This window comes from Salvia miltiorrhiza, chromosome 5 (genome assembly GCF_028751815.1).
Source record: "Salvia miltiorrhiza cultivar Shanhuang (shh) chromosome 5, IMPLAD_Smil_shh, whole genome shotgun sequence".
NCBI classification, from domain to species: domain Eukaryota; kingdom Viridiplantae; phylum Streptophyta; class Magnoliopsida; order Lamiales; family Lamiaceae; genus Salvia; species Salvia miltiorrhiza.
In genome coordinates, this window is record NC_080391.1 from 52,275,307 (window position 1) to 52,291,458 (window position 16,152).

General features: G+C 39.4%; 1 protein-coding gene across 6 annotated transcripts; it reads right to left on the minus strand.

Annotated features, from left to right (window-relative positions):
* Positions 1–1,437: 1,437 nt before the first annotated feature.
* On the minus strand, positions 1,438–4,794 carry LOC131024943 (uncharacterized). 6 transcript variants are annotated; one of them, XM_057954520.1, is made up of 4 exons: positions 4,474–4,794; positions 3,875–4,240; positions 2,281–2,536; positions 1,438–2,082 (listed from the first exon to the last, which is right to left on the minus strand). In XM_057954520.1, exons 2-4 carry the CDS (start codon positions 4,211–4,213, stop codon positions 1,706–1,708), a joined length of 972 nt encoding a protein of 323 aa, XP_057810503.1. In that variant the 5' UTR covers positions 4,214–4,240; positions 4,474–4,794; the 3' UTR covers positions 1,438–1,705. The 6 variants fall into 6 exon arrangements, with proteins under 6 accessions (XP_057810503.1, XP_057810502.1, XP_057810501.1 ...); XM_057954519.1 differs by having other exon boundaries at positions 3,875–4,347; XM_057954518.1 differs by having other exon boundaries at positions 4,623–4,779.
* Between the last annotated feature and the right edge of the window lie 11,358 nt (positions 4,795–16,152).

The window sequence follows — 16,152 nt, forward strand, 5'->3', positions numbered from 1 at the left end:
ATTCGTATTTGAGTTAACCTATCTAATTAATACTCCCTCGTCCTTCAAACATATTCTTCTCTTTCCATTTTGGTCTGTCCCCAAAACATCTTCCTAACCTATTTTTGGAAACAATTTCATTAACTTTTACCTTAGTAATCTTCATTTTTTGTGAGAACAATTATTCACTTTTCAAATATACAACCAACTTTTATTAAAACCTATGCTCCTTAGAGCACTCCTAGCAGATCACCTAAATGCATCACTAACTCTAAATTTAGGCTAAAATAATTAAAAATTAAAAATGAGATAAAAAATACATCCAGTAGATCCCCTAAATTTGAAGGGGCCCATAAAAAATTTTACACCTACCTAAATTCAATCTTAAATGTACATCCACCCTAAATTTATTTTAAGCTTATAATTAGTAGGGCCCACACATAATTATTGTTTTTATGTAGAAAATAGGAGATCTAGTGTATGCATTTATAAAATCAAGATCCTAAAATTAAATAGGGGAGCTTTATGGAGGAATATAGGAGCATAATTTTGGGATTTTTGCTGGGAGTGTTCTTAGAAACTTATTTGAGGGACGAAGAGAGTATCAATTAATAGATTATTTTTTTAATATCTGATAGTTGAGGTAGATATCTGTATATTTCTTTATTTAAAGATAATTAATTTAAAATAATAAGTAGAATTTTCAGTATTTTTATAAAAAAATAAATAATCTATTTGTAACAAATATTATTTAAAAAAAATATGACTCAAGTTGTGTATTAGTTAATTTTTTTTATATATAAATTTTTGAGTAACTAGCTAGATGGGTTAGCTTAAAACTCGAAAGTTTAAAATTATAATTGAAAATTTATAATCGGAGAAAATTTGAACCTGAATAGCACACGATCTGATAGAACTAACCCGAAACTCGTGAATTAGTCCAATTGACATATGTAATTATGAATATCATTATAGGCATGTTTATTGATTTGTACTCTCAAACATATAGTAACAGAGAAACAAACATGCCATCAACATTCAACACCGCTCATTATTACAGAGAAACAATATGCCATCAACTCCGCTCATCTTTATTATTAACATCATGCACTAACTATTGTCAAAATTTTAATTGCGAAATCATCAATGCACATGTTACCAAAACGCCACGCTTCTTGAGAAAACAACAATATGCCAAATTCGATTTCAGAATTTGGCAGGTTTTGCTCATAGCTAAAGGAATTTCAGAGTAATCAAGAACACAAATCAATTCTGTAAACCCTAGAAAAACCAACCTTTGTTCATACCCAACTCTGGCTACACTCCCATGTAAAAACCATCCAAATCATAATTACGTGCTAGGCTTGGTTTTCTTAGAACCTTTTTGAAACAACGAGAAGAACCCGACGTAGCATGAGAAATAGAGATGCAGTAAGCTACGCCGGACCAAAAAAACGATTGAAACGCAAGAACATCCATCAGATTTCCAAAAGAAATAGATACATGACAAGTACTAATATGATACAAACTGATCTAGGAAGAGGAAACAGTGCCAAATAGAAACAAGTTCAATAACCAAAATCATCATCTGGGGTCATGTAAACGTCACATCAAAGTTCATCGATCGTGAAACGAGAGGACTCGGGGGAAGGAGCTCCAAGTTTATTCGTGAGCAATAAAATCACATCTCCATCTCTATGTAGATTCAATGATCTATATATCTCTCTTACCGAATTGGCTGCTGGTTGTAATGGTTCTTCTCTTTCTTCTTGGCAGCAGCGAGTCTTTTACTCCTAGCAGCAGCTTCCACAGCAGCAGCTTTTGCAGCAGTGTCCATCTCTTTATTCGATTTCTTTTTCTTAGAAGATGCGACCCTCTTAAGCCTCTCTTTCACATCAACAGCAGAAGTGTCTTCATCCGCCTGTTCGGTTCCAGCAGTCTCCTCTTGTCCGTTAGGAACATCCGAGTCCTGAGACTCCTTCACCTCTTTGGCAGCCTTCTCCTTCTTTTTCTTCTTCTTTGCACTTTTAGACTCAGCAGGGGGGTTATCCTTCTTATCAGCATTCCCATTAGATTGTCCTTCTTTCTGCTCTTTCGCAACATCTGCACAATAAAAGCCCCGATTTTTTCTCCATGCCCAAAAAAAGAATAACAAATACAACAATAGCACAAGATCCAACTGAAAGAAAAGGGAACAGCAAAGAGCATAACGAGAAAATATCTCTGCAATCATACTATAAATCAAACGGCTTTTTCTAGGACACTCTCCAAATTTATAATTGAACAAAGGGAGAATGTTACCAGATGATGCCTCATCTTCAGCTTTCTCTTTGGGGTTCACTCCAAAATCAGCTAAAATTGCCTCTAGCTCAGCGAGCTCCTTTTTCCTTCTCTCCTTCTTAGAAAGCTGTCTTTCTGTCTCTTTAGGTGCTGATGTAGCTTCTGCAGGCTTTGTAACCAGTGGTTCAGGCTGTTCTTCAACCTCTGGTTCCTGGTCATGCCCATCTTCCGCATCATCGTCGCCTTCATCAAGAAGTTCATCCTCACTTTCACTTTCCTGCAATTCGGATGAATTAGCTATTATGTGTAAAACATGCAAATTCACGCATTTCAATGCACCGGATTTATGATTTGTGTTAATTCAGTAATAATAACAAGGAACCTTATTATCCCTTCTCAGTTGTATAATTTAAACATGTACTATTTACCATCAGGTCAGAGGCAGAAAAATATAATTTGTAAGAAGAGCTGGCCTATCAATCATGGGGAGGAGGGAGAGAGAGATTGAATCAAATACTTGGCAGAGCGGCTATATGTCTATCAATGATCAAAACAACAATCTCAAATGTATGTCTAGTGGCAAGCAATAATAAACTAATAACCTCTTAAGCAACTTGGCAACAACTGGAAATTGCACATTCAATAAGAAAAACCAAGAATTTCAGACCAGAACTCAAATGGTCAACAGATATAAAGCATGCCATGGTAAACATAAGTACATTGAAGATCAGATATATGACACATTTGAAATAATCCATTTGATTAGAAAAACACCAATTTCAGAAGTTCAAAGGACCAGCAAACTCATACAACAAGAAATTAACAATTAACTGAAAGTCAATCTTTTAATCAAACATTGGCAAACTTTTTTTTAAGAATGAAAGCACAATTGGAGAATACAGATTATTGATTCTGCATTTCGGCCAACATACTTCAGATCAGTCATGACAAAAATCAAATTTCCAGCTGTATTGATGTTAGAAACTTTGTACGAGCTAAATGAATGTTTGCAAAAAATGGCAACAGCGTGGAAGCTCTTTTAATGTCAATCACACAAACAAATAACAGTGTGGAACAGTGCCACCCAAATTACGGTTACTCAAGCTATATTTCAAAAATTTTTAACATCCAGTTCAAGCAAAACCTAATCTGACAAAAGGATTTCATCAAATTATCGTGCGCACAGTGCTGTTTCACATAAATTACTGGGAAAAATGGAAAAACTCAGCTAAGCTACACTTTTAGCAAGACATATACAAAGTCAAGTCAACTAAAGAACTTACATTTACGAAACTATTGTATAACAAAGCAAGTCGTGACTTAAAAGTTATGTGTTACAACTTCATTACAAACGGCTAGTATAACAAAGCACACCTCCATCTCAAAGGCATCTCCGAAAGCAAGATATAGAAAATGATGAATCATTTCATCATTCATGCTCAAAATTAGTCAGAAACATGTCCAAATAGGAAAAAACACTAAAGAACTAGGGACCATCTAGCAACTAATGCTTGAGACTAGAAAAGCTCATAAAGTTCAATCACGGAAGTCCACCACCAAGAAAAGAAAAATAACACATGTATACATGATATATCATAATCTTCATTCGTTATACCTCCACAACATCAGGTTTATGAGTCTCTTCGGGTGCATTCAGACCTGAACCACCCCATATCGCCTGGGGAGGAGCAGTGGTGGCATAGTAATCATCATCATCCTCATCATCAACATCCGCCCACGACTTCACCGTCAAAGGTGCCGGAGCCCAGAACACCTGCTTCTCTGCTTCGGCATTCTGTCTCCCAGCAGCTTTCGAGGTGCCCTTGCCCCCCTTGGAGGACCCCTTCTCTTTGTCAGACTTCTTCTTCTTCCTCAAACTCTCCAAAGCCGCAAAAACATTGGTGTTGCTCACAGTAAACGACGCCTCATCCCTTCTATTCCCGCCTCCGACCATTTCCAATCACACGAATTATCAAAAGCCCTGGCGAAACACAGAATTTTATTCGAATTTGATCCAAATCCGGAGCTCGGATACAGCAATTGCCGATGATTCCAAGAACTCCTAGAGTTTCAGAAGCTACAAAAATACTGCTCCAAAAAGAAAAACACAATCGCAAGAGAGTAGATTCAAACACCAAAAATAAATAAATTAGACGAACTCCAAATTAATCGAAACTTAGAAAACAAATAATTAGATTTCAGATTTCCAAAAACCTTCTATCGATTTTCAACTTCCTTTATTCACAACTTCCAACAGATTTGCAAATGCGATTCCAAAAAGCTAAGGCTAACAGAGAATTAGGGTTCCAAATTGACAACAACAAAAAAAAAAAATCGAAATGAGAGAGGTGTGTTAGGGTTACGATTTGTGAAAGAAAGATATCCGTATCTATATCCTTTCGCTGTGTGTGTGTTTAATGTGTGTATAGGTGTTGCATATACATACAGTGATGTTTATCTATAGAGACAGAAATGTAGAGAGAGAGAGGGTTTCAGAAATGGAGACGGAGGTGTGGTGCAGATAACGTGAGAGAGGAAGCCACGCACTCTTATATACTTGTGCTTTGTATAGGAACTTGGTCCTTGTACTTTCTATTATTTTCATTTTGACCCACTGAATTTATGTTCTTCTATATACGTCAAATGTTTCATAAATCCAATTTAATCATATTAACTATACCATTTATTTAGAAATATCTTACAAAATCAAATCACGATTTGGTTTCTACTTCATCAAAATAAGTTTTTTCGCCAAAGTATATTTAGTTTTTTTTATTTTAAATTATATGTTTAGTTTGTTAAGATGGCTTGTAAGTTATGATAGATAAAGTAAAAAAAAAGACAACAATACTAAAGAATAGATAAGTGAAAAAAAAAAAAAAAAAAAAAAAAAAGATAAGTGAAAAGATATATATTTTCGTACTAGTGTATTCGACGGGATTTTAATTTATAATTTAAATTATTTATATTATTTTTGCATAATATAATTAATTTTTAATTAATTTAGTTTGATGTAATAGAATTTACATTGTACTAATCTTAATTATATTCGTCAATTAAATGTTAACTTGTTAGAATAGTAAAAATATCCGTTTATATAATTTTTGTACATTTTTAATATATTGATGGATAAGAATTAATTTAAGATCTAATTTTTCATATAAGCATCATCTCATCTCATGATCATCAAGAACTCAAAAGACGATATCTGACTTTTGAGCATTATCTCGTCTAGACCTTAAAATACTATGTTTTATTTTCACTGGTTTGTGTGGGCTGGTCCTCCTAGGGGTAATGGTTCGGCCGGAGCTTTTGAGGAGGCCCTCTCCGCTCACCGCCAGTTTTTATTTCTTCTTAGACTGGCACTTTTTCCCCTTTAAGCTTTTCTCTCTGTGGTTTTCCTTAAAGAGGTTTTAATTAGGCTCGGCCCTCAGTTGCGTCTGTGCTCTCTTGGGTGTAGGTTCTTTTTTACTTCGTTTTAATAAAACTTCTATTTCGGCGTCAATTGTTTGAACATCACTATCTGATGCTTTAAATATCATAATTCACTTCTAAACATCATTTTCATTATGAATTTGAAAGACTAGGGCTGACATATGAGATTATATAATCTGAAGCTTGTGAGATTAATAGATTATAATTAACTTCTAAACATCATCTTGTATAGAGCTTAAAAAATCATCATTTGTGCATCATCTTATTTAGAGCTTAAAATATCATAAATGAGTTTGAAAGATCATAACTAAGTTCTGAGAATCATCTCGTCTAAGGCTTGAGAAAATTGATGTGATATCCAAATTATATCTGTTAGGTCCCGGGGGGTCTTGAATAGGTGTATGGGGGGGGGGGGAATACACCTATGGGCTATTTTTGCAAATTCCTCAATCAGAGGGATCTCAAGATAGAGATCTAAACGAAACTTTACACGCAAACAAAGACACATGTTGACTGAAAACAGTTTTGACCAAATAGGGTTGACGACTGATACTGAACGCTCTTCAGTAAGGAGTTATCAGTTAAGTTACTGGAACTTAACTGATGCACTTATGGGCTTCAGTCGAGTTTGCTAAAACAGAGATGATAACACTCTTCCTGACTATCAAAAGATAGATCAGTCAGACTGATATCATACGCAGCGGAAATTAAACTTAGTTTCGCAATAGCCTCGGTTGAGCACATTGTTGGTCTTAGGTTTCTCTTTGTCGTTAATCAGTATTCAGTTTATCAATTGAAACAACACAAGTAGGAATGTAAAACTGAAAGTTGTAAACAACACAGAGACTTTTACGTGGTTCGGAAAAATCCTTTCCTACATCCACGGTCTGTTGATCAGACCAACAATCCACTCCGCAAGTGCTTAACAAGTGCACTGCAAACCAAACCGTGTGCTTGCCGGGTGCACACAACCGTACCACTGAAGAAAACCCTTCTTCAGTACCCACGCTTCACTCGCGTCGGATTTCTCTTGCTTAGCACAACCCGCGCTAAGACTCTCAGAGTCAAAAAACCCTTCTGAACTCTGAATCACTCAAAACACTCAAATCTTTCTTTTGGAAATGAGGTTTGAACGAGTGCCAACTATACTGCAAAGAACAAGTTCTTTGTAGCAAGTCTGACCTTGGCTTCTGGGTAAACAGAGGTTTGCCTAAGGTCTAAGAGAATGTATGTAATCAGCAGTGACTGATTTTGGCTTTAGAATTCTCTTCTTCGATTCAAGCTTTGGGGAGGTTAAGCTTTAGGCTGAGTAGCAATTTCGGCAGAGCTTCAGCTTATGTCGTTGAATCGGTGAAGGTTGAAGTGATCCTCGAGCGCTATTTGTAGGAGAACTCTTGAATAGATTCGTTGGCGTAGAATGTCCTCAAGATTTCTTCCGTTGGAGAGCAATTCGAATTTGGGCTGAGGCTTCAATCTTCGAGGTTCCTTGTCTGGTGGAAACGGCTCTCTTGAGGGACAGGAGATGTGACGTCTCTGATAAAGTAACCACCAAATAGGAATGACCTCTGCAGAGATAAGATCCTGAGATCTCTGCATTTAATGCGGCTGTACTCTTGTGAGTACGTGGCTTCCTTTGAACGTTGGAAGATCAGTCCGAGAAAGAATGATCAACTGATACTTGACTTTAGTATCAGTCTGTGGCACGCATTAAGTAATCAGTTCCAAACTGATTCTTCAACTAATACTTCAGTTGGTACCTTCAGTCTTCAGTCTTCAGTCTTCAGTCTTCAGTCCTTCGTCCATCAGTCTTCAGTCTTCAGTCTTCCAAACCGCATACTAAACTAGAAACGAACTCTAACACTTGAGTTCAAAACTGTTCTAGTCTATTATAATTAAGACCTATGAGTTTTGGTATCATCAAAACAAGTATTAGGATATTCCACAAGGTTTCCAACAATTTCTCCCTTTTTGATGATGCCCAAACCATACAGCAGTTCTAGACAACAAAAAAAGACTGAACTCACAGCACAAGTTCGAAAACTGGGGTGAAAACAGTTCCCCCTTAACAATAGAACCTAAAAACTTGTACTTGGAGTTAAGAACGAAACAGTTCTAAAACAGAACAGGAGAAGACAGAAAAACATAATCAGAGCCTGGACAAAAAGTCATTGTCTTCAGGTTGAGATCAAAAAAGAAGTTATTTTCATTAATAAAGGACTGATAAGCCATCAGTTGGGGTACAGAGCGAGACTTACATAGGAGTAAAAAAATACAAACAAAAAAACAATAACAACATGGGAAACCCATGGACTCCAGCAGTCTACTTGGCTGCGCCTTTGAACTTCTTGATCTTCATCTTCTGTCTTCGTGTCTTCATGTTCCTAAGCTTGTTCCATTCTCACTTGTTTTCCGTTGAGTTGAGGTCTTTACTGGAACGTCGTCCTTACAACTTCTGGTGATCTTTGTTGTCTCATCTTCAATCAAGAAAGAAGGGACAGGAGCAACTTTAGGGAAGGTTTCTCTCTGACTTCTGACTTTCCCTCTTTTTGGCAACATCAAAAAGAGAGCTGATGATGGAAGCTATGATCGAATGGGACTTCAACTCCGATTCTCAAGCACTCGTGGGAGAACTTGAAAAGGGAGAAGAGATCCCGAGATGCAGAAGGAAGAGGACGCCAGTGGAGAGGTGGAGAGATGAGAAGGGAGACGGAGAAGTGATGGAGACGGAGAGATGGAGAAGAGCAGGGTGTAGGAAAGGAAAGTATGCATAGCATGTTAGAGATAAACATGAGATGCAACTATGCATACAATCCGGAGGGCGAATAGACAGACGAGAAGAGAAGAATTAGAGGAGTGCGAGAAGTGGGGAGGAGAAACGAAGGAAATGCATGGCGAGGCTTTGATGAAAGAAGTAGATCAAAACGCGCCTCGGCATACATGGAGGAAAGAGAAGGTGAGGATGAAAAATCGAATCAGTGGTAGTCGTGAGGACTAGCACTGTCGATATTGCGCCGGTTGACAACGAGCTCCTGCTCATTGTTGTTGCACCACATGGAAGCTTCACAAAAAGGTGAGAAGCTCGCCTGAAGAACAAGTGAAGTCCGTCTGCTTGAGACAGGTACTTCAAGCCATATGGTCCGGGCATGAGGATGGGAGACACTCGCTTCGCTGGATACAAGTGAGGGTAGAGCAAACTTTGACGTCGGAGAGACGTTGAGATCCAGTGGAAGGTTCCGGTGAAGACCAATTATGTGAGCGTCATTCCCCCACTCCATGACTTTGCAGTCATAGATTTTTCCTTTAGTCGGAACAAAATTTCTCTGCAACTTTGGAAGGTTTGAAAATTTTTCTCACAGTGAAGGCTGTGGAGATTTGTTAGTTGACGCAGAAAAAGAGTGAAGACAACATGATATTAAATAGACAAATTTTGTACCAAGTAAGAAGATGAAAAGTTTTTCGAAGACTGTGCCTAAAAATATTTTTGAAGAAAATTTCACGTCCGCCGTCACTGCAGGGGACTGAAGCTTCAAAAATGTGAGAGGTATCATTGCATTATGTCATGTCAATGAGGTTCTCAAGAAATTTTATACAGAGGCAACATGTTGGAAAGATTTTTAGAGAAGATATTGACAAGTTCAATCAAAACAGATTTTCCCTTTTATAAAATACTTGTCCTTCTCGGATATTCCATTTTCCAACAATCAGTTAAAGTTTTTGAAATAAACTGATCAGTTAGAGAAAGATTTTGAATTTCAACTCAAGGCTCTTAACTGAAATAACTGATTTTACATAGGAAAAAAAAATACTTAGTGATCGACTAATCATTGTAGCCAGTCGATACCACTTGATCCTGGTTGAATCATCAGGATGACTTTTCTTCAGATGAGCGCTTGACTTCATTGCTTTCCACGTCAGTGGTTGTTGATCAGCAAATGGAAGACCACCAGTCAGCATGGCTGTTTGAGAAAATTTTCAAACACAGCATCACTCTTCAGGGTTGATGAGGCCGATCCTTCCACACAGATCGTTGAACCTTTCTTCTGGAAGAGCTTTGGTCAGCAAGTCCGCTCTCTGAACAGCAGTTGGAGTCCATTCCATAGATATATTCTTCTTTTCGACGTGATCACGGATGAAGTGATGTCGAATAGCAATATGCTTGACTCTGGTGTGATGAACTGGATTCTGGGAGATTGCAATAGCACTGGAGCTGTCGCAATAGATTGGGACTTCCTTTTCGTCTATCCCATAGTCCTTCAACTGTTGGACTAACCACAGGAGTTGTGAGCAGCAGCTTCCGGCAGCAACATATTCAGCTTCAGTTGTGGAGGTGGCGACTGAAGTCTGCTTCTTTGAAAACAATGAGATGAGCTTGTTGCCTAGGAATTGACAGGTTCCGGAGGTTGATTTGCGATCAATTTTGCATCAAGCAAAATCTGAGTCTGAATATCCGGTGAGCTTGAAGTCGTCGTCTGCTGGGTACCACAATCCTAAGTTGGATGTGCCTTTGAGATATCGTAGAATTCGCTTTGCTGCATCCAAATGCGCTTCCTTTGGATCTGACTGATATCTTGCACATACTCTGACTGCAAATGCGATGTCTGGTCTGCTCGCAGTCAAATACAGCAATGATCCAATGATTTCTCTGTACTTCGTCGAAGAGACAGATTTTCCTTCTAAGCCTGGATCAACTTTCCAGTTTGTGTTCATTGGGATCTTAACTGATTTCATGTGCCGAATACCGAACTTGGCTATCAGTTCCTTGGCATACTTGAACTGACTGATCAGTATTCTTTCACTGGTCTACTTGACTTGCAATCCGAGAAAGAAATTCATTTCTCCCATCATGGACATTTGGAACTTGTTGGTCATGATGTCAGCAAACTTTTTGCACATGCGTTCGGATTTGGATCCGAAGATTATGTCATCGACATAAATCTGAACAAGTAAGAGATCTTCTCATTCTTTGAGAGTGAACAAAGTTCTGTCCACAGATCATTTCTTGAAACCTTGTTCAACAAGATACTCCGAGAGAGTATCATACCACGCTCTTGGAGCTTGCTTCAAGCCATAGAGCGCTTTCTTCAGCTTGTACACCTTTTCTGGTCCAGCAACCTCAAAGCCTGGAGGTTGTTCCACATAGACTTCATCGGTGAGCACTCCATTGAGAAATGCACACTTGACATCTATTTGGTGTACCTTGAAACCTTTGTGAGCTGCGAAGGCTAAGAAGAGTCTGACTGCTTCCAATCTGGCAATTGGAGCGAACGTTTCGTCGTAGTCGATTCCTTCTTCTTGATTGTATCCTTTTGCTACAAGCCTTGCTTTGTTTCTCACAACCTTTCCTTATTCGTCTTTCTTGTTTTTAAAAATCCATTTCAAACCAATCACTTTTGCATCGTCTGGTCGATCCACAAGCTCCCAAACTGAATTCCGGTTGAATTCATTGAGTTCTTCTTGCATTGCGATGACCCATTGAGTGGACTTCAGAGCTTCTTCAACATCCTTGGGCTCTGTAGATGATAAGAAACAACTGAAATTTTTATCTTCGTTGATGCAGTTTTGATTGATGTCAAAGACGAGGTTGCACATTGATCTTCGAGTCTTGACGCCATCTGATGGTTCTCCAATGATGTTCTCCTTTGAGTGGAGTTCAAACCATCTTCGATACTTCTTGATTTCTTCTGGAGATGGTGGGGCTTCTTCAGTCAGAATGGTTCTGAAGTGTTGAGCACCTTCTGGAGCAGGGGAGAGTTGAGCTGGAGCTGCTTCGGCACGTTCAACTCAATTTTCAGTAACTGGAGTTCCCCCTTGACTGATGCCATATGTATTGGCTCCAGTCTGAACTTCAGACCTTTGACTGATCTTTTGATACTGAAGCCTTTCAGTATCTTCATCTTTTCCTGGTCCCCACACCAAGACAGTAGAAGGCTCGGTGTTGTGGATTTCAGCTTTGGAACCTTCGGTGTTCTGATCACGCCATTCTGTTTCCTGTTCCCTGAAATCATCTGTAGACTCATCAAAGACCACATGAGGTGTTTCTTCAACACAAAGAGTTTGAGAGTTAAACACTCGATAGGCTTTGCTCGATCGTTCTGTTCCAGAGTATCCAAGAAAGACTCCTGGATCAGCCTTGCTGTCAAATGTGTTTAACCTCTTCTTTTCATTGTTGTGGATGAAACACTTAGAATCGAAAGCATGAAAATAGGCAATTGAGGGCTTTCTGTTCTTCCATAACTCGTAAGAAGTTTTTCCATGTCTTTGAGTGAGGAAGGAGCGATTCTGCGTGTAGCATGCGTTGTTGACTGCTTCGGCCCAAAACTTCAAGGGGAGTTTTGATTCGGCTAGCATCGTCCTTGCTGCTTCCTTTAAAGACCTGTTTCTTCTTTCTGCAACTCCATTCTGTTGAGGAGTTCTTGCTGCAGAAGTTTGATGACTGATTCCTTGTTCATTGCAATACTCACGAATGACAGTATTGAGGAACTCAGACCCACGATCTGATCTGATGCTGATGATGTTGACTTCCTTTTCCACGCTCAGTCTTTTCAGCAACTTTGGCAGTTCCTCCAGTATCTATTTCTTCTTGAAGAGAAAGATAACCCAAGTATATCGTGAATAATCATCCACAACTACTAAGGTGTACTTCCTACCGTTGTAGCTTCTTGGAGAGATTGGGCCAAACAGATCCATGTGAAGTAGTTGAAGGATTTTTCCAGAGGAGTGTCCTGACTTTGACTTGAATGACATTCGCGTCTGCTTTCCTCTTTGACATGCTTCACATTCTTGTTTCTTTTGGAACACAATAGAAGGCAGACCTTCTACCAGTTGATGTTTAGCAAGCTTGTTGATCGTCTTGAAGTTGAGATGGTTGAGTCTCCTGTGCCACATCCAGTTGAGCTCCGAGCTGCTTTTGCTGATGAGGCATGTTTCTGGTGGGCTGTCTTCCCATGAGACGACGTAGAGACTTCTTTTCTCCGCTTCGATCAGTGGAATGTTTGGAGTTGTTTTCTCTTTTCTTTCATTTGAAGTGCTGCTTGTGAAACCTTCTGTACTTCCGGAACTTGGACTCCATTTTGTTGAATCTTTCAGTCAGCAAAGCATATTGACTGAAGAAGTCCTCAGGGTTGAGTTCTGTTGGTTCCTTGATTTGCTTCTTGCCTTCTCTTGCTGAAGCTTTCAGTGATGCTCCTCTTGAGGTTGATGGACCATCTTCGTCTGATCCTCCAACCTTCTTGATTATAAGATTTCTCTGAAGGTCGAACTCATTTGCCATGAGGTCAGAGAAAAGCTTGTTTGTCGGGAGCTGACTGAATCCTGGCTTATGTTGATGAGCGACTGAGTAGATCTGCCATTCTCCTCGTGGCAGTGCTCGAAGAATCTTCAGGTTGATTTCTCGTTGAGTGTATTTGTCTTTAGAGATGGATTGAACTTCATTCAAGATTTGATTGAATCTAAGTTTCATTTCTTCGACAGATTCATTCTTGAGCATGAGGAAGAAGTCGAACTTCTGGCAATCTATGGATAACTTATTCTCCTTGATTTCCTCGGAACCTACGCACATTCTTTCAAGAATGTCTCACATCTCCTTTGCAGTTCCGCACTTGATGATCTTCATGACATGCTTGTCTGGAACGGTGCCGGAGATGATACTTTTGGCGAGGTTGTCTAGCTTATCTTGCTTCCTTTCTTCGGTGGTGAAGTCTGCCTTTTGCTTTGGCTGGACCTCATCGTAAGGATCCTGATGTGGATCAACAGGGATCCGTTTGACGGTTTCGGTGATGATGATTGGTCCTTTGGTGATGACTTCCCACATTCGACAATGTTGGGCGGTGAGGAAGCTTTTAAACCGAAACTTCCATATGTCGTATTTTTCAATACTAAACATAGGTAGAGAAGATAATCTGCTGTGGTTAGTCTCCATCTAAAAAGAGAGAACAAATAACAACAGATAGAACAAACAACAAGCACAAAAAGAAAGAGAAAACTTTTTCGAGACCCTTGAGAAAAAGGATCTAGTTCAATCAGAACGTAATCAGATATTGAGTGTTCTTGCGAACAACCTGCTCTGATACCAATTGTTAGGTCCCGGGGGGTCTCGAATAGGTGTATGGGAGGGGGAATACACCTATGGGCTATTTTTGCAAATTCCTCAACCAGAGGGATCTCAAGATAGAGATCTAAACGAAACTTTACACGCAAACAAAGACACCTGTTGACTGAAAACAGTTTTGACCAAATAGGGTTTACGACTGATACTGAACGCTCTTTAGTAAGGAGTTATCAGTTAAGTTACTGGAACTTAACTGATGCACTTATGGGCTTCAGTCGAGTTTGCTAAAACAGAGATGATAACACTCTTCCTGACTATCAAAAGATAGATCAGTCAGACTGATATCATACGCAGCGAAAATTAAACTTAGTTTCGCAATAGCCTCGGTTGAGCACATTGTTGGTCTTAGGTTTCTCTTTGTCGTTAATCAGTATTCAGTTTATCAATTGAAACAACACAAGTAGGAATGTAAAACTGAAAGTTATAAACAACACAGAGACTTTTACGTGGTTCGGAAAAACCCTTTCCTACATCCACGGTCTGTTGATCAGACCAACAATCCACTCCGCAAGTGCTTAACAGGTGCACTGCAAACCAAACCGTGTGCTTGCCGGGTGCACACAACCGTACCACTGAAGAAAACTCTTCTTCAGTACCCACGCTTCACTCGCGTCGGATTTTTCTTGCTTAGCACAACCCGCGCTAAGACTCTCAGAGTCAAAAAACCCTTCTAAACTCCGAATCACTCAAAACACTCAAATCTTTCTTTTGGAAATGAGGTTTGAACGAGTGCCAACTATACTGCAAAGAACAAGTTCTTTGTAGCAAGTCTGACCTTGGCTTCTGGGTAAACAGAGGTTTGCCTAAGGTCTAAGAGCTTCAGGCTGAGTAGCAATTTCGGCAGAGCTTCAGCTTATGTCGTTGAATCGGTGAAGGTTGAAGTGATCCTCGAGCGCTATTTGTAGGAGAACTCTTGAATAGATCCGTTGGCGTAGAATGTCCTCAAGATTTCTTCCGTTGGAGAGCAATTCGAATTTGGGCTGAGGCTTCAATCTTCGAGGTTCCTTGTCTGGTGGAAACGACTCTCTTGAGGGACATGAGATGTGACGTCTCTGATAAAGTAACCACCAAATAGGAATGACCTCTGCAAAGATAAGATCCTGAGATCTCTGCCTTTAATGCGGCTGTACTCTTGTGAGTACGTGGCTTCCTTTGAACGTTGGAAGATCAGTCCGAGGAAGAATGTTCAACTGATACTTGACTTTAGTATCAGGCTGTGGCACGTATTAAGTAATCAGTTCCAAACTGATTCTTCAACTGATACTTCAGTTGGTATCTTCAGTCCTTCGTCCTTCAGTCTTCAGTCTTCAGAACCGCATACTAAACTAGAAATGAACTCTAACACTTGAGTTCAAAACTGTTATAGTCTATTACAGTTAAGACCTATGAATTTTGGTATCATAAAAACAAGGATTAGGATATTCCACAAGGTTCCCAACATATTAACTATACCATTTATTTAGAAATATCTTACAAAATCAAATCACGATTTGGTTTCTACTTTATCAAAATAAGTTTTTTCGCCAAAGTATATTTAGTTTGTTAGGATGGCTTGTAAGTTATGATAGATAAAGTAAAAAAGAAAAAGACAACAATACTAAAGAATAGATAATTGAAAAGATATATATTTTCGTATCAGTGACGAGACATATGTGCATTAATTTTTTTAATTATTACTAAAATAACTCAACGGGTTAATTGCCTGTAAATTCCTAACGTATACGGTATACACGAAATTGGTTTTTGCACCTATTTTTATTTTTTTACTTTTAAATACCTAACCTTTCGTTTTTGTCTCAAATTTATCCGATGACCGATTTTTTCTTACGTTGGCGCCGAAAATGCCACTGTGGCAGCCGAAATTTATGACGTGGCACCCGAAAATTGACACCTATGCACATTTATTACATGTGGAAAAAAACTTAAAAATAAAAATAAATAAAAATCCATATCATCTTATTCCACATTCTTCCATACTTCCAAACCCTAATTCCCTTCCCTTCCCCCCTACCCGCCGCCGCCACCCTCCCCCATCCCACTGCCGCCACCGCCCCCTCCCCTTCCCCCACCCACCGCAGCTGCCACCTCCCCCAACACACAGAACATGAAGACAGCGATAGATGTAAGCCCAGATCTGCCCAGATTTGAAGCTTTGTCTGCTCTTTCTTACGCATCGTCTGGGGCGCCGCCTCGAAGCATTGAATTCGTGGAGGCCGGCTTGGCGGAGGTGCCGCCAGAGGATTCGGCGGCGTTGGCTAGCGTGAGAGGTTTGATGGTACGAGAGGCTGAGAGGGTGGGGCGGCGTTTGGAGAAAAGGGGAGCGACAATGTAGGCGGATTTGAGGGACCAGG